This window comes from Scyliorhinus torazame, chromosome 13 (genome assembly GCF_047496885.1).
Source record: "Scyliorhinus torazame isolate Kashiwa2021f chromosome 13, sScyTor2.1, whole genome shotgun sequence".
NCBI classification, from domain to species: domain Eukaryota; kingdom Metazoa; phylum Chordata; class Chondrichthyes; order Carcharhiniformes; family Scyliorhinidae; genus Scyliorhinus; species Scyliorhinus torazame.
Genome location: NC_092719.1, coordinates 53,780,937 through 53,804,075, shown reverse-complemented (window position 1 = coordinate 53,804,075; position 23,139 = coordinate 53,780,937). Strand labels below are relative to the sequence as shown.

General features: G+C 58.5%; 1 protein-coding gene across 7 annotated transcripts in view; it reads left to right on the top strand.

The window, feature by feature from the left end:
• LOC140388023 (pendrin-like) overlaps positions 1-23,139 on the top strand; it is a 95,859-nt gene that overhangs the window by 19,233 nt on the left and 53,487 nt on the right. For all 7 annotated transcript variants that reach the window (XM_072471511.1, XM_072471512.1, XM_072471516.1 and 4 more), the window contains 2 exons: positions 5,774-5,913; positions 19,294-19,404. In XM_072471511.1, the coding sequence (XP_072327612.1) occupies positions 5,774-5,913; positions 19,294-19,404 (251 nt within the window). The remainder of the gene's footprint in view (positions 1-5,773; positions 5,914-19,293; positions 19,405-23,139) is intronic.

The following is a 23,139-nucleotide window of genomic DNA, read 5'->3' as shown; positions in this document are numbered from 1 at the left end:
AAATCACATTATGCTTTTCTCAGTGCCCTATAGCTACATTCCTAATAACAGATTTTCCCTAATATTGATGTCAGACTGACATTAGATCTATAATCCCGTTTACACTCTCCATCCTTTCTTGAATGGCAGGGTTATATTTTCTACCTTGCAATCTGCAGTTATCATTCTGAATTCTGAAAGATCAAAAACATTGCATCCACTGTCTCCACTACTAGCTCTTTTGTAAAATCCAAGGATTTAGGCTATCAGGACCAGGCGATTCGTCAGATTTTAGCCCCATTGATTTCTCCAGCAATTTTTCTTTATTAATATTAATTTCCTTAAGTTCCTCATTCTTGCTAGTACCTTGGTTCCCCAATATTCCCAGAATTTCCTTTTGTACTGAAGATATAATGTATTTGTTTAATATTTCTCTGCCATTTCCTTTATTCTGTGTTTTAATTCCTCTGCATATAAGACCTATAGAAGCTTTTATAAACTAATTTGATATCTTTTGCTACTTTTATTCTCATTGTGTTTAATAATTTCTTGATCATTGTTTGCTGAATTTTAAAACTCCGAATCCTCAGACTTACTACTTTTTTTAGGAGCATTATAGGCGTCTAATGCTAGTACACGCCTCTTGTTAACCATGGTTGGACTGCTGATCCCATGGGGCTTTGATTCTGTAAGGGAATGTTTTTTCTGTGTGAATTCTGGATTAATTCCTTAAATGTTTACCATTGTTTTGTTATGCCATCCTGAGCTATTGCGCTGTCAATTCCAGCCTCATTTGTTTGCACATTCTCCCGTACACAAGATGTGCAGGTTAGGTGGATTGGCCACGCTAAATTGCCCCTTAATTGGGAAAAAAATAATTGGGTACTCATAAATTTTTTATTTTTTAAACTTTGATTTGTTGTAATAATAAACTCCAATTAAATAATCTTGTGTTCTGGGTTTTAAATTTTTCAATAAACACAAGCAGAATATGGACCGTATAAACTAAGCTTTGTTGTCATGCCGGACGTATACATCATACGGCTCAAGGGATAATACAATGCTAAGGCTTCCTTTTCAATGGTGGAATACTTCCTTTAGCACAGACTTAGTTTATTTGGAAAAATATCCTACCGGCCTCTCAATTCCTGCATCGTCGTCTTGTAGTAACACTGCCCCCACCCCCAGGTCATTCTCATCCATGGCCATTTTAAAAGGTCTGGAAAAATCCTGGATGATGAGCACTGGTTCAGCTGCCAACATGGCCCTCCATCTCCCAAACTCTACTTGCCTTTTTGTGGACCACACCGTTTTTGCTTGTTCCGCAACATATCCAATATGCACTGGATTTCCTCCTCTAATTGAGTCAATCTGCATGGGTTTAGTTGAGACAGATGTGACTTTATTCGTTCAGAGTTTCCTATGTCCACATCATGACCCTAGTGTGTCCATTCAAATCTGCCCATATTTTCTCAGTATCTTTATTACACTTTTCCGTTGTCCTAAATAAGCAAATCTGGCCTTTAATTGCCCTCAGGCGACCTGACAAGCTCCTGTGAGTCTTTCCAGAAACATGAATATGTAATCCAACACTGAGGATTTGTCCTGTTGTTTTAGAAACTTCTCTTTCATCAATTTTAATGGACCCTATATTTCATGGCCATAAAATAATTCAAATGGACTAAACTCAGTAGATTAGTTCGGAGAATCTCTGCTGGCAAATAGTAAGAAATCCAATCGCTTGTCCCAGTTTCATGGATAGTCATGGCATTTGGCCCGAATCAAGTTTTCTGAGTCTGGTGATAGCTCTCCAAAGCTCTCTGAGTTTGTGGATGATAGGTAGTTTATTTTGAGTGTTTGATACCCAAATGTAAAGGTTAAAAGTCCGTTTCAGATGGATGCCTTCCAGCACTTCTTTCTTCAGTCTAGGCCTTCAGGTGGAGGTTTTTGCTTCCAGTCTGTAATGGAATTTTACTGTAAATTTATCCAGGACTCAAGCACCTCCTCAGCAGGTTCAGAATAGAGCAGCTCGGCAGCATTTCTGGAGAAAGGGAGACATCAGGCAGCAGCTCCGAGCTTCTCCAGGATCCAATTATCCCTTCCTGGGTTCTCTGAAAACCATCCCACACGGTTAGGACCCAATCACCACTGCCTGTCGCCGGGCAGAATACGGCCGTTGTCCAATTCATTGGCCACCAGCCAACCAATCAAACTGAATTCCTCTGATCTCTCGGGTGCCAGAAAGTCCAGCTGTTCAAAAGCTAAATCTCCAATAGCACAATGTACATTTGAGCTCCTCAAATCCTCTGCTCGACTTAAAGGTCCATTACTTAGGGCGGCATGGTGGCACAGTGGTTAGCACTGTTGCCTCACAGCACCAGGGACTCGGGTTCAATGCTAACCTTGGGTGACTGTGTGGAGTTTGCACGTTATCCCTGTGGCTGCGAGGGTTTCCCTTGTATGCTTCGGTTTCCTCCCACAGTCCAAAGATGTGTAGGTGGATTGGTCATTTAAATTGTCCCGTAGTGTCCAACGGTTAGGTGGGGTTATGGGTTACTGGGATAGCTTGGGGGCTTTGGCCTACTAGGGTGATTTTTCAGAGGGTCGGTGTAGACTCGATGGGCTGAATGGCCTCCTTGTGCACTGTAGAGTTTCTATAATTTTATGATTCATTAAATATCTATGGACCAAAATGATAACCACAAAGTAAAAGTAATGGGAAATAAGAGAATCAACAGGGCCTTGCACATCATATGTATATTCTCGTCTCGTTTTCCAACCTACCTTCTGAGTATTTCCAGCTTTTTCTGGTTTTGTTTTGAACTGTCCTATGTGTGTGTTAACTTAACTGTTGGAAGGAAAATATTATCTGTAAAAATAAATCTGTATAACAGGAAATTAATTTTGGAATTCCTATAAGAAATCAAGGACACTGCCACAGACACCTCCCTACATGCCATAATTACCGCCCCATTGCCCTTCTCCTTGAACCGTGGGCTGACTTCATCCCTCAGGATTTGGAAGCAGTTTCGGCAGCACTTCAATCTCCTCTCACTATCCTCACTTGACTCTTCATGCCTTTGAGCTTGGATCCATCGTTGAGGTCCTGGAGAACAGGAGGTCTGGTGCACTTTGGTCCTATTTGATTCCTAGATGGAAGCTTTGCCAAACTCTCAGGCAGGTACAATCTGTCTGGTCCAAACCTTTTCGTGGTTTCTCCCTGCTGGAAGAGGTACTGGCCTTGGTACAACAGGGGAGAGGGTCAATTTCAAATCTGTACAGCCTCCTTCTATCTTCGGATCCTGCCCCTTTGAATAGAATATGTGAGAAATGGGTGGAGGTGGAGGAGCTCAGCTCTGCTTACTGAGGAGGTTTGGAGAGACGCCCTCTACAGGGTGAATTCCACATCATCCTGTGCCAGACTGAGTTTGGTACAGTTCAAAGTGCCACGTAGAGCACATTGGACAAAGGCAAGGGTAAGTGGATTTTTTTTCAAGACGTGGAGAACAAGTGTGGCCGCTGTTCACTTACACCGGCTATCCACACACACGTGTTTTGGTCTTGTCCTAAGCTTGCTGGATTCTGGACTTCCTTTTTTTTTTTGGAAACAATATCCAAGGTTTTGCAGACAACCATAAGACCATGCCCGCTGGTTGCAATATTTGGGGTTTCAGATTCCCCGTCTTTCTAGTCGATAGTGAGGGTGGATGTTCTTGCCTTCACTTCCTTAATAGCCAGGAGGCATATATTGTTCAACTGGAGATCTCCCTCTCCACCCAAGGCATCGGCCTGGATGGAAGACTTGACATCAGTCTTGCATCAGGAGAAAGTCACGTATACCATCAGAGGCTCAGTGGGGAGGTTCTACCAGAGATGGCAGTCATTCATTTATTTCTTTGAGGACCTGGACACGTTAAGGGAGTAGGGGGGGTGGGTTAATATTTGGTTGTTGATGAATGTTATATTGTGTGTATATTTTTGGCTACATGTATATTGTTTATATTCGATAACTCAATGAAATATTTATTTGGAAAATAAAAAAATCAAGGACACTCTATTGGATCTAATCAACTTTTCAAAACCATTTAGAGGATCATTTTGAATATTAAACTATGAAACAATGTTATAATTATTCTCATTGGATGCAAGAGGAGTTTGGGGAGCAAAGTGCAAGTTTTCAGAATAATAAATATGCCAAGGAGCCAATTGTGTGGATAGGGGTGGCATTTTGTGAAAGAGTGGGTTTATAGAGCCAGCTAAAGAAGCCAAAATCTAAGCCTATTCTTGTGGAGTAGATTGCTTGCTGGTTCATTTGCAGCGTTCAAAATTGGGTCAGGTCAATCTCTGGTTTAACAATGCAAGAATATACATTTTGAGCAGGGCACACAAATGGAAAAAGCATCAGGTTTGCCTCAACCCAAACTGTTGTTGCCGTTTGACTTTTTTGGGAAAATTCAAAGGAACTGAAGAGTGATGTTTTATGACCCTCCCCTATGATGTTATGTCCTTGAGGCCTCTCCATTTTGTGTTATTTGTTATAATCTACACCCTTAGATTTTATTGTTTATTTTTGGTCTGACTTTTATTATGAAAGACACTGCATGATTTGACTACACATTGAGATTGCCCCATCTGACCCCTGGGAAATGCCTTTAGATATATGCAGGTGAGGGCTTTTGTGAGGCGACAGGTGAGGGAATTCCCGTTGCTCCCGGCACAAGAAGTTCAAGATAGGGTGATCTCGGGTGTATGGGTCGGGGAGGACAAGGTGTCGGAAATACACCAGGAGTTGAAAGAAGAGGGGGAAGCGCTGGTAGAAGAGTTGAAGGGTAAATGGGAGGAGGAGCTGGGGGAGGAGATCGAGGAAGGCCTGTGGGCTGATGCCCTAGGTAGGGTTAACTCCTCCTCCTCGTGTGCCAGGCTCAGCCTGATACAATTTAAGGTGGTCCACAGAGCGCACTTGACGGGGGCGAGGTTGAGTAGGTTCTTTGGGGTAGAGGACAGATGTGGAAGGTGCTCAGGGAGCCCGGCGAACCATGTCCATATGTTTTGGTCATGCCCGGCACTGGAGGGGTTCTGGAGAGGAGTGGCGGGCGCAATATCTCAGGTGGTGAAAGTCCGGGTCAAGCCAAGCTGGGGGCTAGCAATATTTGGAGTAGTGGACGAACTGGGAGTGCAGGAGGCGAAAGAGGCCGGCACTCTGGCCTTTGCGTCCCTAGTAGCCCGGCGAAGGATCTTGCTAATGTGGAAGGAGGCGAAGCCCCCCAGCCTGGAGGCCTGGATAAATGATATGGCTGGGTTCATAAAGTTGGAGAGGATTAACTTTGCCTTGAGAGGGTCTGCGCAGGGGTTCTACAGGCGATGGCAACCGTTCCTAGACTATCTCGCGGAGCGTTAGAGGAAGGTCGGTCAGCAGCAGCAGCAACCTTGGGGGGTGGAGGGGACGTCCTGGGAGGGGGGGGGGGGGGAAGGGGGGACTGCCTGGGAGGGTGGATGAGCAAGAGATGACATGAAGGGTTGGGGAAACTGGCACGTACGGGTGAGGGCCAGTGTACAAAGCTGTGTAAATATATCATTTTGCCATGTATATATCTTGCTCTGCGCGATTTCTCGTTTTTTTTTTTTGTTACGGGGGTGGTTATTGTTTGTAAGGGAGAAAAATTGTGTTAAAAAACTTTAATAAATATATTTTAAAAAAAAAAAGAGATTGCCCCATCTGAATTGAATTGAAACGATATTGATTTTGCTGCGTGTATCAAAACAAGTTATAAATTGTGATTTTGTTCCTCCTCAGTTGCTCAGCTAAAAGGGTTCTGGGTATAATTAAAGGCTTTTTTCCTGTATTGGATTGGTTGCCCAAGTACAGACTGAAGGAATGGTTGCCTGGAGACATTATTTCTGGACTGAGCACTGGCCTGGTAGCAACATTACAAGGTACGTTTCTTTGCAGAACACACATTTTCTATTTAACTTTATGCTTTTCTGATTTTAAAATCCAAAGGAAATAATAGCTCTCATGGTCTATGCAGTTGTAGCTTCTGCGATCACTGATTGTTCTTCATTTGACTGTAGAACTATGCTCCTCTTCACTATATAAGAATATCGATAATTTCAAATTTGTGAATAAGACCAAATTCCATGACCGTACTCTCTTTAATTGAACCTTGGCTATTGTTCCATTCAGCACGTGACGCAGTTAATTACGCTTAGTCGTGTAATAATGACCTTTACCCATAATTCAAAAATGTATTTATTTTTCTGTCCTGGGTCTATTATCTGCTACTGAAGAGCAGGATCAACATTTATACATTGCATCAATCATTACTAGTGCCATTACTAATCGTTTGCCAAGGACCACTTTTCAGCCAATAAACAAAGCTGCTGGTCTTCTGTGGTCTCCAAATCATTAGAATCATAGAATTTACAGTGCAGAAGGAGGCCATTCGGCCCATCGAGTCTGCACCGGCTCTTTGAAAGAGCACCCAACCCAAGCCCACATCTCCACCCTATCCCCATAACCCAGTAACCCCACCCAACACAAAGGGCAATTTTGAACACTTAAGAACAATTTAGCATGGCCAGTCCACCTAACCTGCACATCTTTGGACTGTGGGAGGAAACCGGAGCAGCCGGAGGAAACCCACGCGCACACTGGGAGAACGTGCAGACTCCGCACAGACAGTGAACCAAGCCGGGAATCGAACATGGGACCCTGGATCTGTGAAGCAATTGTGCTAACCACCATGCTGCCCTAATTAGTGTAAAGCCCATTCACACCAAGTGACTGGTGTGACTCCTTGGAGTACCTTTCTATACTTCTTACTTAAAATTCTGCAATGAAAGGTGACAGTTTTTTTAATAGACCTCTTTGGTGAATTTAAAACCCTACTGAGAACTTGTTGACATTTTGGTCTAAATCACAGACTCGAGTCTCCTAGTTAATAAAAGCATATGAATAAAATGAGATCAGATTTTGGGAACACATTTGTGTTTGAATGGTTTATATACTGCATTGTGATCAAAATAGCCTTTCTTCATTAACTGTCTGGTCTAATAAAGCCACACACCTTGAATGCAGTGCAGCTTCTGATAGCATCACAGGAGATGGAAAGAGGAACCCATGCTCTAAGCCCTGGTGCAGATAAGGAATTAGATGTTCTTCACCGTAGGCTGCTCCTGAACAATTGCCTGCTAGTTAGACTAGTTATAGAGCTGTATTTGTATAATCTGCAATTGGGTCTCGTGGGGGAATTAGAAGGAGAATGCTGTATGCAGTTGTAAAATATGGGAAGTTGATCTCTCTCTCCTTTATTTTCTCTCTTTTTCTCTTTCACTTTCTCTTCTCTCCTTTTTGTCTTTTTTCTCTTTCTCTCCTTTTTCTCTTTCTCCCTCTTTTTTCTCTCTTTTCTCTTTCCCTTTTTCTCTGCTTTTTCTATCTGTCTATATCTCTCTTTCTCTCCTTTTGCACTCACCCCACTTCCCCTCTCCCTTTCTTTCTCGCTCGCCCTCTTTTGCTCTCGCTCGCCCTCTTTTGCTCTCGCTCGCCCTCTTTTGCTCTCGCTCGCCCTCTTTTGCTCTCGCTCGCCCTCTTTTGCTCTCGCTCGCCCTCTTTTGCTCTCGCTCGCCCTCTTTTGCTCTCGCTCGCCCTCTTTTGCTCTCGCCCTCGCCCTCTTTTGCTCTCGCCCTCGCCCTCTTTTGCTCTCGCCCTCGCCCTCTTTTGCTCTCGCCCTCGCCCTCTTTTGCTCTCGCCCTCGCCCTCTTTTGCTCTCGCCCTCGCCCTCTTTTGCTCTCGCCCTCGCCCTCTTTTGCTCTCGCCCTCGCCCTCTTTTGCTCTGTCTCGCCCTCTTTTGCTCTCGCCCTCGCCCTCTTTTGCTCTCGCCCTCGCCCTCTTTTGCTCTCGCCCTCGCCCTCTTTTGCTCTCGCCCTCGCCCTCTTTTGCTCTCGCCCTCGCCCTCTTTTGCTCTCGCCCTCGCCCTCTTTTGCTCTCGCCCTCGCCCTCTTTTGCTCTCGCCCTCGCCCTCTTTTGCTCTCGCCCTCGCCCTCTTTTGCTCTCGCCCTCGCCCTCTTTTGCTCTCGCCCTCGCCCTCTTTTGCTCTCGCCCTCGCCCTCTTTTGCTCTCGCCCTCGCCCTCTTTTGCTCTCGCCCTCGCCCTCTTTTGCTCTCGCCCTCGCCCTCTTTTGCTCTCGCCCTCGCCCTCTTTTGCTCTCGCCCTCTTTTGCTCTCGCCCTCTTTTGCTCTCGCCCTCTTTTGCTCTCGCCCTCTTTTGCTCTCGCCCTCTTTTGCTCTCGCCCTCTTTTGCTCTCGCCCTCTTTTGCTCTCGCCCTCTTTTGCTCTCGCCCTCTTTTGCTCTCGCCCTCTTTTGCTCTCGCCCTCTTTTGCTCTCGCCCTCTTTTGCTCTCGCCCTCTTTTGCTCTCGCCCTCTTTTGCTCTCGCCCTCGCCCTCTTTTGCTCTCGCCCTCGCCCTCTTTTGCTCTCGCCCTCGCCCTCTTTTGCTCTCGCCCTCGCCCTCTTTTGCTCTCGCCCTCGCCCTCTTTTGCTCTCGCCCTCGCCCTCTTTTGCTCTCGCCCTCGCCCTCTTTTGCTCTCGCCCTCGCCCTCTTTTGCTCTCGCCCTCGCCCTCTTTTGCTCTCGCCCTCGCCCTCTTTTGCTCTCGCCCTCGCCCTCTTTTGCTCTCGCCCTCGCCCTCTTTTGCTCTCGCCCTCGCCCTCTTTTGCTCTCGCCCTCGCCCTCTTTTGCTCTCGCCCTCGCCCTCTTTTGCTCTCGCCCTCGCCCTCTTTTGCTCTCGCCCTCGCCCTCTTTTGCTCTCGCCCTCGCCCTCTTTTGCTCTCGCCCTCGCCCTCTTTTGCTCTCGCCCTCGCCCTCTTTTGCTCTCGCCCTCGCCCTCTTTTGCTCTCGCCCTCGCCCTCTTTTGCTCTCGCCCTCGCCCTCTTTTGCTCTCGCCCTCGCCCTCTTTTGCTCTCGCCCTCGCCCTCTTTTGCTCTCGCCCTCGCCCTCTTTTGCTCTCGCCCTCGCCCTCTTTTGCTCTCGCCCTCGCCCTCTTTTGCTCTCGCCCTCGCCCTCTTTTGCTCTCGCCCTCGCCCTCTTTTGCTCTCGCCCTCGCCCTCTTTTGCTCTCGCCCTCGCCCTCTTTTGCTCTCGCCCTCGCCCTCTTTTGCTCTCGCCCTCGCCCTCTTTTGCTCTCGCCCTCGCCCTCTTTTGCTCTCGCCCTCGCCCTCTTTTGCTCTCGCCCTCGCCCTCTTTTGCTCTCGCCCTCGCCCTCTTTTGCTCTCGCCCTCGCCCTCTTTTGCTCTCGCCCTCGCCCTCTTTTGCTCTCGCCCTCGCCCTCTTTTGCTCTCGCCCTCGCCCTCTTTTGCTCTCGCCCTCGCCCTCTTTTGCTCTCGCCCTCGCCCTCTTTTGCTCTCGCCCTCGCCCTCTTTTGCCCTCGCCCTCGCCCTCTTTTGCCCTCGCCCTCGCCCTCTTTTGCCCTCGCCCTCGCCCTCTTTTGCTCTCGCCCTCGCCCTCTTTTGCTCTCGCCCTCGCCCTCTTTTGCTCTCGCCCTCGCCCTCTTTTGCTCTCGCCCTCGCCCTCTTTTGCTCTCGCCCTCGCCCTCTTTTGCTCTCGCCCTCGCCCTCTTTTGCTCTCGCCCTCGCCCTCTTTTGCTCTCGCCCTCGCCCTCTTTTGCTCTCGCCCTCGCCCTCTCTCGCCCTCGCCCTCTTTTGCTCTCGCCCTCTTTTGCCCTCGCCCCTCTTTTGCCCTCGCCCCTCTTTTGCCCTCGCCCCTCTTTTGCCCTCGCCCCTCTTTTGCCCTCGCCCCTCTTTTGCCCTCGCCCCTCTTTTGCCCTCGCCCCTCTTTTGCCCTCGCCCCTCTTTTGCCCTCGCCCCTCTTTTGCCCTCGCCCCCCCTCTTGCCCTCGCCCCCCCTCTTGCCCTCGCCCCCCCTCTTGCCCTCGCCCCCCCTCTTGCCCTCGCCCCCCCTCTTGCCCTCGCCCCCCCTCTTGCCCTCGCCCCCCCTCTTGCCCTCGCCCCCCCTCTTGCCCTCGCCCCCCCTCTTGCCCTCGCCCCCCCTCTTGCCCTCGCCCCCCCTCTTGCCCTCGCCCCCCCTCTTGCCCTCGCCCCCCCTCTTGCCCTCGCCCCCCTCTTGCCCTCGCCCCCCCTCTTGCCCTCGCCCCCCCTCTTGCCCTCGCCCCCCCTCTTGCCCTCGCCCCCCCTCTTGCCCTCGCCCCCCCTCTTGCCCTCGCCCCCCCTCTTGCCCTCGCCCCCCCTCTTGCCCTCGCCCCCCCTCTTGCCCTCGCCCCCCCTCTTGCCCTCGCCCCCCCTCTTGCCCTCGCCCCCCCTCTTGCCCTCGCCCCCCCTCTTGCCCTCGCCCCCCCTCTTGCCCTCGCCCCCCCTCTTGCCCTCGCCCCCCCTCTTGCCCTCGCCCCCCCTCTTGCCCTCGCCCCCCCTCTTGCCCTCGCCCCCCCTCTTGCCCTCGCCCCCCCTCTTGCCCTCGCCCCCCCTCTTGCCCTCGCCCCCCCCTCTTGCCCTCGCCCCCCCTCTTGCCCTCGCCCCCCCTCTTGCCCTCGCCCCCCCTCTTGCCCTCGCCCCCCCTCTTGCCCTCGCCCCCCCTCTTGCCCTCGCCCCCCCTCTTGCCCTCGCCCCCCCTCTTGCCCTCGCCCCCCCTCTTGCCCTCGCCCCCCCTCTTGCCCTCGCCCCCCCTCTTGCCCTCGCCCCCCCTCTTGCCCTCGCCCCCCCTCTTGCCCTCGCCCCCCCTCTTGCCCTCGCCCCCCCTCTCGCCCTCGCCCCCCCTCTCGCCCTCGCCCCCCCTCTCGCCCTCGCCCCCCCTCTCGCCCTCGCCCCCCCTCTCGCCCTCGCCCCCCCTCTCGCCCTCGCCCCCCCTCTCGCCCTCGCCCCCCCTCTCGCCCTCGCCCCCCCTCTCGCCCTCGCCCCCCCCTCTCGCCCTCGCCCCCCCTCTCGCCCTCGCCCCCCCTCTCGCCCTCGCCCCCCCTCTCGCCCTCGCCCCCCCTCTCGCCCTCGCCCCCCCTCTCGCCCTCGCCCCCCCTCTCGCCCTCGCCCCCCCTCTCGCCCTCGCCCCCCCTCTCGCCCTCGCCCCCCCTCTCGCCCTCGCCCCCCCTCTCGCCCTCGCCCCCCCTCTCGCCCTCGCCCCCCCTCTCGCCCTCGCCCCCCCTCTCGCCCTCGCCCCCCCTCTCGCCCTCGCCCCCCCTCTCGCCCTCGCCCCCCCTCTCGCCCTCGCCCCCCCTCTCGCCCTCGCCCCCCCTCTCGCCCTCGCCCCCCCTCTCGCCCTCGCCCCCCCTCTCGCCCTCGCCCCCCCTCTCGCCCTCGCCCCCCCTCTCGCCCTCGCCCCCCCCTCTCGCCCTCGCCCCCCTCTCGCCCTCGCCCCCCTCTCGCCCTCGCCCCCCCTCTCGCCCTCGCCCCCCCTCTCGCCCTCGCCCCCCCTCTCGCCCTCGCCCCCCCTCTCGCCCTCGCCCCCCCTCTCCTCGCCCCCTCGCCTCGCCCCCCCTCTCGCCCTCGCCCCCCCTCTCGCCCTCGCCCCCCCTCTCGCCCTCGCCCCCCCTCTCGCCCTCGCCCCCCCTCTCGCCCTCGCCCCCCCTCTCGCCCTCGCCCCCCCTCTCGCCCTCGCCCCCCCTCTCGCCCTCGCCCCCCCTCTCGCCCTCGCCCCCCCTCTCGCCCTCGCCCCCCCTCTCGCCCTCGCCCCCCCTCTCGCCCTCGCCCCCCCTCTCGCCCTCGCCCCCCCTCTCGCCCTCGCCCCCCCTCTCGCCCTCGCCCCCCCTCTCGCCCTCGCCCCCCCCTCTCGCCCTCGGCCCCCCCTCTCGCCCTCGCCCCCCCTCTCGCCCTCGCCCCCCCTCTCGCCCTCGCCCCCCCTCTCGCCCTCGCCCCCCCTCTCGCCCTCGCCCCCCTCTCGCCCTCGCCCCCCTCTCGCCCTCGCCCCCCTCTCGCCCTCGCCCCCCCTCTCGCCCTCGCCCCCCCCTCTCGCCCTCGCCCCCCCTCTCGCCCTCGCCCCCCCTCTCGCCCTCGCCCCCCCTCTCGCCCTCGCCCCCCCCCTCTCGCCCTCGCCCCCCCTCTCGCCCTCGCCCCCCCCTCTCGCCCTCGCCCCCCCTCTCGCCTCCGCCCCCCCTCTCGCCCTCGCCCCCCCTCTCGCCCTCGCCCCCCCTCTCGCCCTCGCCCCCCCTCTCGCCCTCGCCCCCCCTCTCGCCCTCGCCCCCCCTCTCGCCCTCGCCCCCCCTCTCGCCCTCGCCCCCCCTCTCGCCCTCGCCCCCCCTCTCGCCCTCGCCCCCCCTCTCGCCCTCGCCCCCCCTCTCGCCCTCGCCCCCCCTCTCGCCCTCGCCCCCCCCTCTCGCCCTCGCCCCCCCTCTCGCCCTCGCCCCCCCTCTCGCCCTCGCCCCCCCCTCTCGCCCTCGCCCCCCCTCTCGCCCTCGCCCCCCCCTCTCGCCCTCGCCCCCCCTCTCGCCCTCGCCCCCCCTCTCGCCTCGCCCCCCTCTCGCCCTCGCCCCCCCTCTCGCCCTCGCCCCCCCTCTCGCCCTCGCCCCCCCTCTCGCCCTCGCCCCCCCTCTCGCCCTCGGCCCCCCCTCTCGCCCTCGCCCCCCCTCTCGCCCTCGCCCCCCCTCTCGCCCTCGCCCCCCCTCTCGCCCTCGCCCCCCCTCTCCGCCCCTCTCGCCCGCCCCCCTCTCGCCCTCGCCCCCCTCTCGCCCTCGCCCCCCCTCTCGCCTCGCCCCCCCTCTCGCCCTCGCCCCCCCTCTCGCCCTCGCCCCCCCTCTCGCCCTCGCCCCCCCTCTCGCCCTCGCCCCCCCTCTCGCCTCGCCCCCCCTCTCGCCCCTCGCCCCCCCTCTCGCCCTCGCCCCCCCTCTCGCCCTCGCCCCCCTCTCGCCCTCGCCCCCCCTCTCGCCCTCGCCCCCCCTCTCGCCCTCGCCCCCCCTCTCGCCTCGCCCCCCTCTCGCCCTCGCCCCCCCTCTCGCCCTCGCCCCCCCTCTCGCCCTCGCCCCCCCTCTCGCCCTCGCCCCCCCTCTCGCCCTCGCCCCCCCTCTCGCCCTCGCCCCCCTCTCGCCTCGCCCCCCCTCTCGCCCTCGCCCCCCCTCTCGCCCTCGCCCCCCCTCTCGCCCTCGCCCCCCCTCTCGCCCTCGCCCCCCCTCTCGCCCTCGCCCCCCCTCTCGCCCTCGCCCCCCCTCTCGCCCTCGCCCCCCCTCTCGCCCTCGCCCCCCCCTCTCGCCCTCGCCCCCCTCTCGCCCTCGCCCCCCCTCTCGCCCTCGCCCCCCCTCTCGCCCTCGCCCCCCCTCTCGCCCTCGCCCCCCCTCTCGCCCTCGCCCCCCCTCTCGCCCTCGCCCCCCCTCTCGCCCTCGCCCCCCCCTCTCGCCCTCGCCCCCCCTCTCGCCCTCGCCCCCCCTCTCGCCCTCGCCCCCCCCTCTCGCCCTCGCCCCCCCTCTCGCCCTCGCCCCCCCTCTCGCCCTCGCCCCCCCTCTCGCCCTCGCCCCCCCTCTCGCCCTCGCCCCCCCTCTCGCCCTCGCCCCCCCTCTCGCCCTCGCCCCCCCTCTCGCCCTCGCCCCCCCTCTCGCCCTCGCCCCCCCTCTCGCCCTCGCCCCCCCTCTCGCCCCGCCCCCCCTCTCGCCCTCGCCCCCCCTCTCGCCCCTCGCCCCCCCCTCTCGCCCTCGCCCCCCCTCTCGCCCTCGCCCCCCCTCTCGCCCTCGCCCCCCCTCTCGCCCTCGCCCCCCCCTCTCGCCCTCGCCCCCCCTCTCGCCCTCGCCCCCCCTCTCGCCCTCGCCCCCCCTCTCGCCCTCGCCCCCCCTCTCGCCCTCGCCCCCCCTCTCGCCCTCGCCCCCCCTCTCGCCCCTCGCCCCCCCTCTCGCCCTCGCCCCCCCTCTCGCCCTCGCCCCCCCCCCTCTCGCCCCTCGCCCCCCCTCTCGCCCTCGCCCCCCTCTCGCCCTCGCCCCCCCTCTCGCCCTCGCCCCCCCTCTCGCCCTCGCCCCCCCTCTCGCCCTCGCCCCCCCTCTCGCCCTCGCCCCCCCTCTCGCCCTCGCCCCCCCCTCTCGCCCTCGCCCCCCCTCTCGCCCTCGCCCCCCCTCTCGCCCTCGCCCCCCCTCTCGCCCTCGCCCCCCCTCTCGCCCTCGCCCCCCCTCTCGCCCTCGCCCCCCCTCTCGCCCTCGCCCCCCCTCTCGCCCTCGCCCCCCTCTCGCCCTCGCCCCCCCTCTCGCCCTCGCCCCCCCTCTCGCCCTCGCCCCCCCTCTCGCCCTCGCCCCCCCTCTCGCCCTCGCCCCCCCTCTCGCCCTCGCCCCCCCTCTCGCCCTCGCCCCCCCTCTCGCCCTCGCCCCCCCCTCTCGCCCTCGCCCCCCCTCTCGCCCTCGCCCCCCCTCTCGCCTCGCCCCCCCCTCTCGCCCTCGCCCCCCCTCTCGCCCTCGCCCCCCCTCTCGCCCTCGCCCCCCCTCTCGCCCTCGCCCCCCCTCTCGCCCCTCGCCCCCCCTCTCGCCCTCGCCCCCCCTCTCGCCCTCGCCCCCCCTCTCGCCCTCGCCCCCCCTCTCGCCCTCGCCCCCCCTCTCCCCTCGCCCCCCCTCTCGCCCTCGCCCCCCCTCTCGCCCTCGCCCCCCCTCTCGCCCTCGCCCCCCCCTCTCGCCCTCGCCCCCCCTCTCGCCCCTCGCCCCCCCTCTCGCCCTCGCCCCCCCTCTCGCCCTCGCCCCCCCTCTCGCCCTCGCCCCCCCTCTCGCCCTCCGCCCCCCCCTCTCGCCCTCGCCCCCCCTCTCGCCCTCGCCCCCCCCTCTCGCCCTCGCCCCCCCTCTCGCCCTCGCCCCCCTCTCGCCCTCGCCCCCCCTCTCGCCCTCGCCCCCCCTCTCGCCCTCGCCCCCCCCTCTCGCCCTCGCCCCCCCTCTCGCCCTCGCCCCCCCTCTCGCCCTCGCCCCCCCTCTCGCCCTCGCCCCCCCTCTCGCCCTCGCCCCCCCCTCTCGCCCTCGCCCCCCCTCTCGCCCTCGCCCCCCCTCTCGCCCTCGCCCCCCCTCTCGCCCTCGCCCCCCCTCTCCGCCCTCGCCCCCCCTCTCGCCCTCGCCCCCCCTCTCGCCCTCGCCCCCCCTCTCGCCCTCGCCCCCCCTCTCGCCCTCGCCCCCCTCTCGCCCTCGCCCCCCCTCTCGCCCTCGCCCCCCCCTCCTCGCCCTCGCCCCCCCTCTCGCCCTCGCCCCCCCTCTCGCCCTCGCCCCCCCCTCTCGCCCTCGCCCCCCCTCTCGCCCTCGCCCCCCCTCTCGCCCTCGCCCCCCCTCTCGCCCTCGCCCCCCTCTCGCCCTCGCCCCCCCTCTCGCCCTCGCCCCCCCCTCTCGCCCTCGCCCCCCCTCTCGCCCTCGCCCCCCCTCTCGCCCTCGCCCCCCCCTCTCGCCCTCGCCCCCCCCTCTCGCCCTCGCCCCCCCTCTCGCCCTCGCCCCCCCTCTCGCCCTCGCCCCCCCTCTCGCCCTCGCCCCCCCTCTCGCCCTCGCCCCCCCTCTCGCCCTCGCCCCCCCTCTCGCCCTCGCCCCCCCTCTCGCCCTCGCCCCCCCCTCTCGCCCTCGCCCCCCCTCTCGCCCTCGCCCCCCCTCTCGCCCTCGCCCCCCCTCTCGCCCTCGCCCCCCCTCTCGCCCTCGCCCCCCCTCTCGCCCTCGCCCCCCCTCTCGCCCTCGCCCCCCCTCTCGCCCTCGCCCCCCCTCTCGCCCTCGCCCCCCCTCTCGCCCTCGCCCCCCCCTCTCGCCCTCGCCCTCCCCCTCTCGCCCTCGCCCCCCCTCTCGCCCTCGCCCCCCCTCTCGCCCTCTGCCCCCCCTCTCGCCCTCGCCCCCCCTCTCGCCCTCGCCCCCCCTCTCGCCCTCGCCCCCCCTCTCGCCCTCGCCCCCCCTCTCGCCCTCGCCCCCCCTCTCGCCCTCGCCCCCCCTCTCGCCCTCGCCCCCCCTCTCGCCCTCGCCCCCCCTCTCGCCCTCGCCCCCCCTCTCTCGCCCCTCGGCCCCCCCTCTCGCCTCGCCCCCCCTCTCGCCCTCGCCCCCCCTCTCGCCCTCGCCCCCCCTCTCGCCCTCGCCCCCCCCTCTCGCCCTCGCCCCCCCTCTCGCCCTCGCCCCCCCTCTCGCCCTCGCCCCCCCTCTCGCCCTCGCCCCCCCTCTCGCCCTCGGCCCCCCCTCTCGCCCTCGCCCCCCTCTCGCCCTCGCCCCCCTCTCGCCCTCGCCCCCCCTCTCGCCCCTCGCCCCCCCTCTCGCCCTCGCCCCCCCCTCTCGCCCCTCGCCCCCCCCCTCTCGCCCTCGCCCCCCCTCTCGCCCTCGCCCCCCCTCTCGCCCTCGCCCCCCCCTCTCGCCCTCGCCCCCCCTCTCGCCCTCGCCCCCCCTCTCGCCCTCGCCCCCCCTCTCGCCCTCGCCCCCCCCTCTCGCCCTCGCCCCCCCTCTCGCCCTCGCCCCCCCTCTCGCCCTCGCCCCCCCTCTCGCCCTCGCCCCCCCCCTCTCGCCCTCGCCCCCCCTCTCGCCCTCCGCCCCCCCTCTCGCCCTCGCCCCCCCTCTCGCCCTCGCCCCCCCTCTCGCCCTCGCCCCCCCTCTCGCCCTCGCCCCCCCCTCTCGCCCTCGCCCCCCCCTCTCGCCCTCGCCCCCCCTCTCGCCCTCGCCCCCCCTCTCGCCCTCGCCCCCCCTCTCGCCCTCGCCCCCCTCTCGCCCTCGCCCCCCCTCTCGCCCTCGCCCCCCCTCTCGCCCTCGCCCCCCCTCTCGCCCTCGCCCCCCCTCTCGCCCTCGCCCCCCCCTCTCGCCCTCGCCCCCCCCTCTCGCCCTCGCCCCCCCCCTCTCGCCCTCGCCCCCCCCCTCTCGCCCTCGCCCCCCCCTCTCGCCCTCGCCCCCCCCTCTCGCCCTCGCCCCCCCCCTCTCGCCCTCGCCCCCCCCCTCTCGCCCTCGCCCCCCCCCTCTCGCCCTCGCCCCCCCTCTCGCCCCTCTGCCCCCCCCTCTCGCCCTCGCCCCCCCTCTCGCCCTCGCCCCCCCTCTCGCCCTCGCCCCCCCTCTCGCCCTCGCCCCCCCCCTCGCCCTCGCCCCCCCCTCTCGCCCCTCGCCCCCCCCCTCGCCCTCGCCCCCCCCCCCTCGCCCCCCCCCCTCGCCCCCCCTCCAAGCTCACTCAGCTCCTGACCTCATGACAGCCTTGGTTCAAACATGGACAAAATGCCAGAGGTGAGGTGCGAGTGACTGCCCTTGATATCTAGGCAGCATTTGACCGGTATGGCATCAAAGATTCTTAGCTCAACTGTAGTCAATGGGTAACAGGGAGAAAACTCTCTGCTGGTTGGAGTCATACCCAGCATAAAGGAAGGTGGTTGTGGTGATTGGAGGTCAATCATCTCAACTTCAGGACATCACTGCAGTAGTTCCTCAGGGTAGTGTCCTCGGCCCAATAATCTTCAGCTGCTTCATCAATGAGTTCCCTTCCATCATAAGGTCAGACGTTGGTCATGTTCAGCACCATTCGTGACTCCTCAGATAATGAAGTGCTCCATGTCCAAATGCAGCAAGACCTGGACAATACCCAGGCCTGGGCTGACAAATGGCAAGTTACATTCCCGCCACACGAGAGGATCTAACCCCTGCCCCATGACATTACCATTGCCAAATCCCCCACAATCAACATGCCGGGGGTTACCATTGATCAGAACTGAACTGGACTAGCCGCATTAATATTGTTACCAGCCAGGTCAAAGACAACAATCCTACGGCGAGTAACTCACCTCTTTAACCTTCCAAATCCTGTTCACCGTCTACACGGCACAAGTGATTGGTGTAATGGAATACTCTCCACTTGCCTGGATGAGTACAGCGCCGATGACACTCCAGAAGCTCGACACGATCCAGGACAAAGCAGCCCGCTTGATTGCTCCCCTTACACAAACACTCAAATCCTCAATCACCGACACACTGTGGCAGCCGTGTGTATCATCTACAAGATGCACTGCAGCAACTCATCAAGGTTCCTCAGACAGCACCTTACAAACCTACGACCACTACCATCCAGAAGGACAAGAGCAACAGATATCTGGTAACCCCACCACCTGAAAGTCTCTCACCACCCTGACATGTAAATCATATTGCGGCTCCTTCACTGTCGCTGGGGCAACTTCCTGGAATACCCTCCCTAACAGGACAATGAGTGTGCCTACCCTCAAGGACTGCAGTGGTTCAAAACCACCACTTTCTCATGGGCAATTAGAGATGGGCAATAAATGCTATTCTCACCGGTGATGCTCACATCCCATGAACTAATAAATAAAAAGCACCTGCCTGCCTTCCACCTATCAGACTTTCCCTTTTGTTCTTTCTTTTGCTCAAAGAAAGGTCAGCAACCCGAAACGGTAACTTAAATGTCTTTTTCCAAAGCTGCTGCAGGACCTGCTGAGTAATTCCAACATTTAAAAAAAATTAAAATAGTGACAAATGGAAAAACTAGACAGGAATGTCATATTATCTTTACTTTTGGTTATAAGATAAGAACTGAAAAATAAAAAATTGCTGCAGATGTTGAAATCTGAAACAAAAACAGAAAATACTGCACAATCTCTGCAGGTCTGTTTGCATCTGTGGAGAAAGAAGGGAGCTTGAGTCTGGGTGACTCTTCATCAAAACGTCAACTCAAAACGTTAGCTCCCTCCTTTCTCCACAGATGTGGTCAGAACTGAAAAATGGCGTCCGGTGGATTCATGTGATCTGGTAGCCTTGCAAAAACCCAACCAATCACCTGGGAAGGAAATAGTTTTTTGCGATGCTCCTCGGTCACATACTATCAATTTTTCACTGGTTGTACCAGCAACTAAAATTTATCAATTAAGGGAGAGACTAGTAAAAGAGATGCTAAACATTTGCTGTGAAATAGCCAAAAAGAAATAAACTAAATATTTTTAAAATATATTTGAAATACTCAATTAATTTTTTTCCAATTGAAGGGGCAATTTAGCGTGGTCAATCCACATAACCTACACATTTTTGGGTTGTGGGGGTGAAACTCATGCTGACAGAAGGAGAATGTGCAAACTCCACACTGACAGTGACCCAGGGTTGGGATTCAAACCCGGGTCCTCAGCGCCATAGGCAGCAGTGCTAAACACTGTGCCAAGTGTCGCCCCTGAAATAAACTAAATGAGTTGTATGCATTTGTCTAGATGTTTACTAGTCCAGGAGTCAGATAATCGTACAAGATATCATCACTCTCTTCCATAACAGACTTTCTTTTCACTAGTCCGTTCAAGAATGTCATGAAGCTGGAGTCGACCTCAAACAACATGTCAAAGAGATGAATTTTTGATCCTCTGTTGCTTGCTGTGAGATTTATAACAATATTCCATAGTTAAGATGGTGAAAGCTAGTATCATAAGTAAACATTTCATTTTTCTTTACTTTAGGTTTTGCATTTGCTCTGTTGGCTGAAGTCCCTGTTGGCTATGGTCTCTACTCAGCATTTTTCCCTATTCTGCCTTATTTCTTCTTGGGAACTTCAAAGCATTTGGCCGTAGGTAAGTACACTTCTGAATCTTTGAGCTCTTTTATTTTTATTCATACCTCAGTAGTATGGTTATGTTGAAAATAACATGTAATTGTTTTCCTACATTTTCTGAACTGGGAAATTATTTTTTTTATTAAATATTTTATTGAAAATTTTTGGTCAACCAACACAGTACATTGTGCATCCTTTACACAATATTATAACAACACAAATAACAATGACCTATTTTATAAACAAAAAATGAATAAATAATAAATAACAAAAATGAAAACTAGCCCTAATTGGCAACTGCCTTGTCACAAGTAACACTCTCCAAAAATATAATTTAACAGTCCAATATATAATTATCTGTAGCAACGACCTATACATACTATACAGTATATATTAACAACCCTGAGAGTCCTTCTGGTTCCTCCTCTTCCCCCTCCCCCCGATCCTGGGCTGCTGCTGCTGCTGCCTTTTTCCCATTCCGTCTATCTTTCTGCGAGGTATTCGACGAACGGTTGCCACCGCCTGGTGAACCCTTGAGCCGACCCCCTTAGGACGAACTTAATCCGCTCTAGCTTTATAAACCCCGCCATGTCATTTATCCAGGTCTCCACCCCCGGGGGCTTGGCTTCTTTCCACATTAGCAATATCCTGCGCCGGGCTACTAGGGACGCAAAGGCCAAAACATCGGCCTCCCTCGCCTCCTGCACTCCCGGCTCTTGTGCAACCCCAAATATAGCCAACCCCCAGCTTGGTTCGACCCGGACTCCTACTACTTTTGAAAGCACCTTTGTCACCCCCATCCAAAACCTCTGTAGTGCCGGGCATGACCAAAACATATGGGTATGATTCGCTGGGCTTCTCGAGCACCTCGCACACCTATCCTCCATCCCAAAAAATTTACTGAGCCGTGCTCCAGTCATATGTGCCCTGTGTAATACCTTAAACTGAATCAGGCTTAGCCTGGCACACGAGGACGACGAGTTTACCCTGCTTAGGGCATCTGCCCACAGCCCCTCCTCGATCTCCCCCAGCTCTTCTTCCCATTTCCCTTTTAGTTCATCTACCATAGTCTCCCCTTCGTCCCTCATTTCCCTATATATATCTGACACCTTACCATCCCCCACCCATGTCTTTGAGATCACTCTGTCCTGCACCTCTTGTGTCGGGAGCTGCGGGAATTCCCTCACCTGTTGCCTCGCAAAAGCCCTCAGTTGCATATACCTGAATGCATTCCCTTGGGGCAACCCATATTTCTCGGTCAGCGCTCCCAGACTCGCGAACTTCCCATCCACAAACAGATCTTTCAGTTGCGTTATTCCTGCTCTTTGCCACATTCCATATCCCCCATCCATTCCCCCCGGGACAAACCTATGGTTGTTTCTTATCGGGGACCCCCCCAAGGCTCCAGTCTTTCCCCTATGCCGTCTCCACTGTCCCCAAATCTTCAGTGTAGCCACCACCACCGGGCTTGTGGTGTAGTTCCTCGGTGAGAACGGCAATGGGGCTGTCACCATAGCCTGTAGGCTAGTCCCCCTACAGGACGCCCTCTCTAATCTCTTCCACGCCGCTCCCTCCTCCTCTCCCATCCACTTACTCACCATTGAAATATTAGCGGCCCAATAATACTCACTTAGGCTCGGTAGTGCCAGCCCCCCCCCCCCCCCCCCTATCCCTGCTACGCTGTAAGAATCCCTTCCTCACTCTCGGGGTCTTCCCGGCCCACACAAAACCCATGATGCTCTTTTCAATCCTTTTTTAAAAAAAAGCCTTCGTGATCACCACCGGGAGGCACTGAAATACAAAGAGGAATCTCGGGAGGACCACCATCTTAACCGCCTGCACCCTCCCTGCCATTGACAGGGATACCATATCCCATCTCTTGAAATCCTCCTCCATCTGTTCCACCAACCGCGTTAAATTTAACCTATGCAATGTGCCCCAATTCTTAGCTATCTGGATCCCCAGGTAACGAAAGTCCCTTGTTACCTTCCTCAACGGTAGGTCCTCTATTTCTCTACTCTGCTCCCCTGGATGCACCACAAACAACTCACTTTTCCCCATGTTCAATTTATACCCTGAAAAATCCCCAAACTCCCCAAGTATCCGCATTATTTCTGGCATCCCCTCCGCCGGGTCCGCCACGTATAGTAGCAAATCGTCCGCATACAAAGATACCCGGTGCTCTTCTCCTCCCCTAAGTACTCCCCTCCACTTCTTGGAACCCCTCAACGCTATCGCCAGGGGCTCAATCGCCAGTGCAAACAATAATGGGGACAGAGGGCATCCCTGCCTTGTCCCTCTATGGAGCCGAAATATGCAGATCCCCGTCCATTCGTGACCACGCTCGCCACTGGGGCCCTATACAACAGCTGCACCCATCTAACATACCCCTCTCCAAAACCAAATCTCCTCAACACCTCCCACAAATAATCCCACTCCACTCTATCAAATGCTTTCTCGGCATCCATCGCCACTACTATCTCCGTTTCTCCCTCTGGTGGGGCCATCATCATTACCCCTAACAACCTCCGTATATTCGTGTTCAGCTGTCTCCCCTTCACAAACCCAGTTTGGTCCTCGTGGACCACCCCCGGGACACATTCCTCTATTCTCATTGCCATTACCTTGGCCAGGACCTTGGCATCTACATTTAGGAGGGAAATAGGTCTATAGGACCCGCATTGAAGCGGGTCCTTTTCCTTCTTTAAGAGAAGCGATATCGTTGCTTCAGACATAGTCGGGGGCAGTTGTCCCCTTTCCTTTGCCTCATTAAAGGTCCTCGTCAGTACCGGGGCGAGCAAGTCCACATATTTTCTATAGAATTCGACTGGGAATCCATCCGGTCCCGGGGCCTTTCCCGCCTGCATGCTCCTAATTCCTTTCACCACTTCTTCTACCTCGATCTGTGCTCCCAGTCCCACCCTTTCCTGCTCTTCCACCTTGGGAAATTCCAGCCGATCCAAGAAGCCCATCATTCTCTCCCTCCCATCCGGGGGTTGAGCTTCATATAATTTTTTATAAAATGTCTTGAACACTCCATTCACTCTCTCTGCTCCCCGCTCCATCTCTCCTTCCTCATCCCTCACTCCCCCTATTTCCCTCGCTGCTCCCCTTTTCCTCAATTGGTGTGCCAGCAACCTGCTCGCCTTCTCCCCATATTCGTACTGTACACCCTGTGCCTTCCTCCATTGTGCCTCTGCAGTGCCTGTAGTCAGCAAGTCAAATTCTACATGTAGCCTTTGCCTTTCCCTGTACAGTCCCTCCTCCGGTGCTTCCGCATATTGTCTGTCCACCCTCAAAAGTTCTTGCAGCAACCGCTCCCGTTCCTTACTCTCCTGCTTCCCTTTATGTGCCCTTATTGATATCAGCTCCCCTCTAACCACCGCCTTCAACGCCTCCCAGACCACTCCCACCTGGACCTCCCCATTATCATTGAGTTCCAAGTACTTTTCAATGCACCCCCTCACCCTTAGACACACCCCCTCATCTGCCATTCGTCCCATGTCCATTCTCCAGGGTGGGCGCCCTCCTGTTTCCTCCCCTATCTCCAAGTCCACCCAGTGTGGAGCGTGATCCGAAATGGCTATAGCCGTATACTCTGTTCCCCTCACCTTCGGGATCAATGCCCTACCCAGCACAAAAAAGTCTATTCGCGAGTAGACTTTATGGACATAGGAGAAAAACGAGAACTCCTTACTCCTAGGTCTGCTAAATCTCCACGGGTCTACACCTCCCATCTGCTCCATAAAATCTT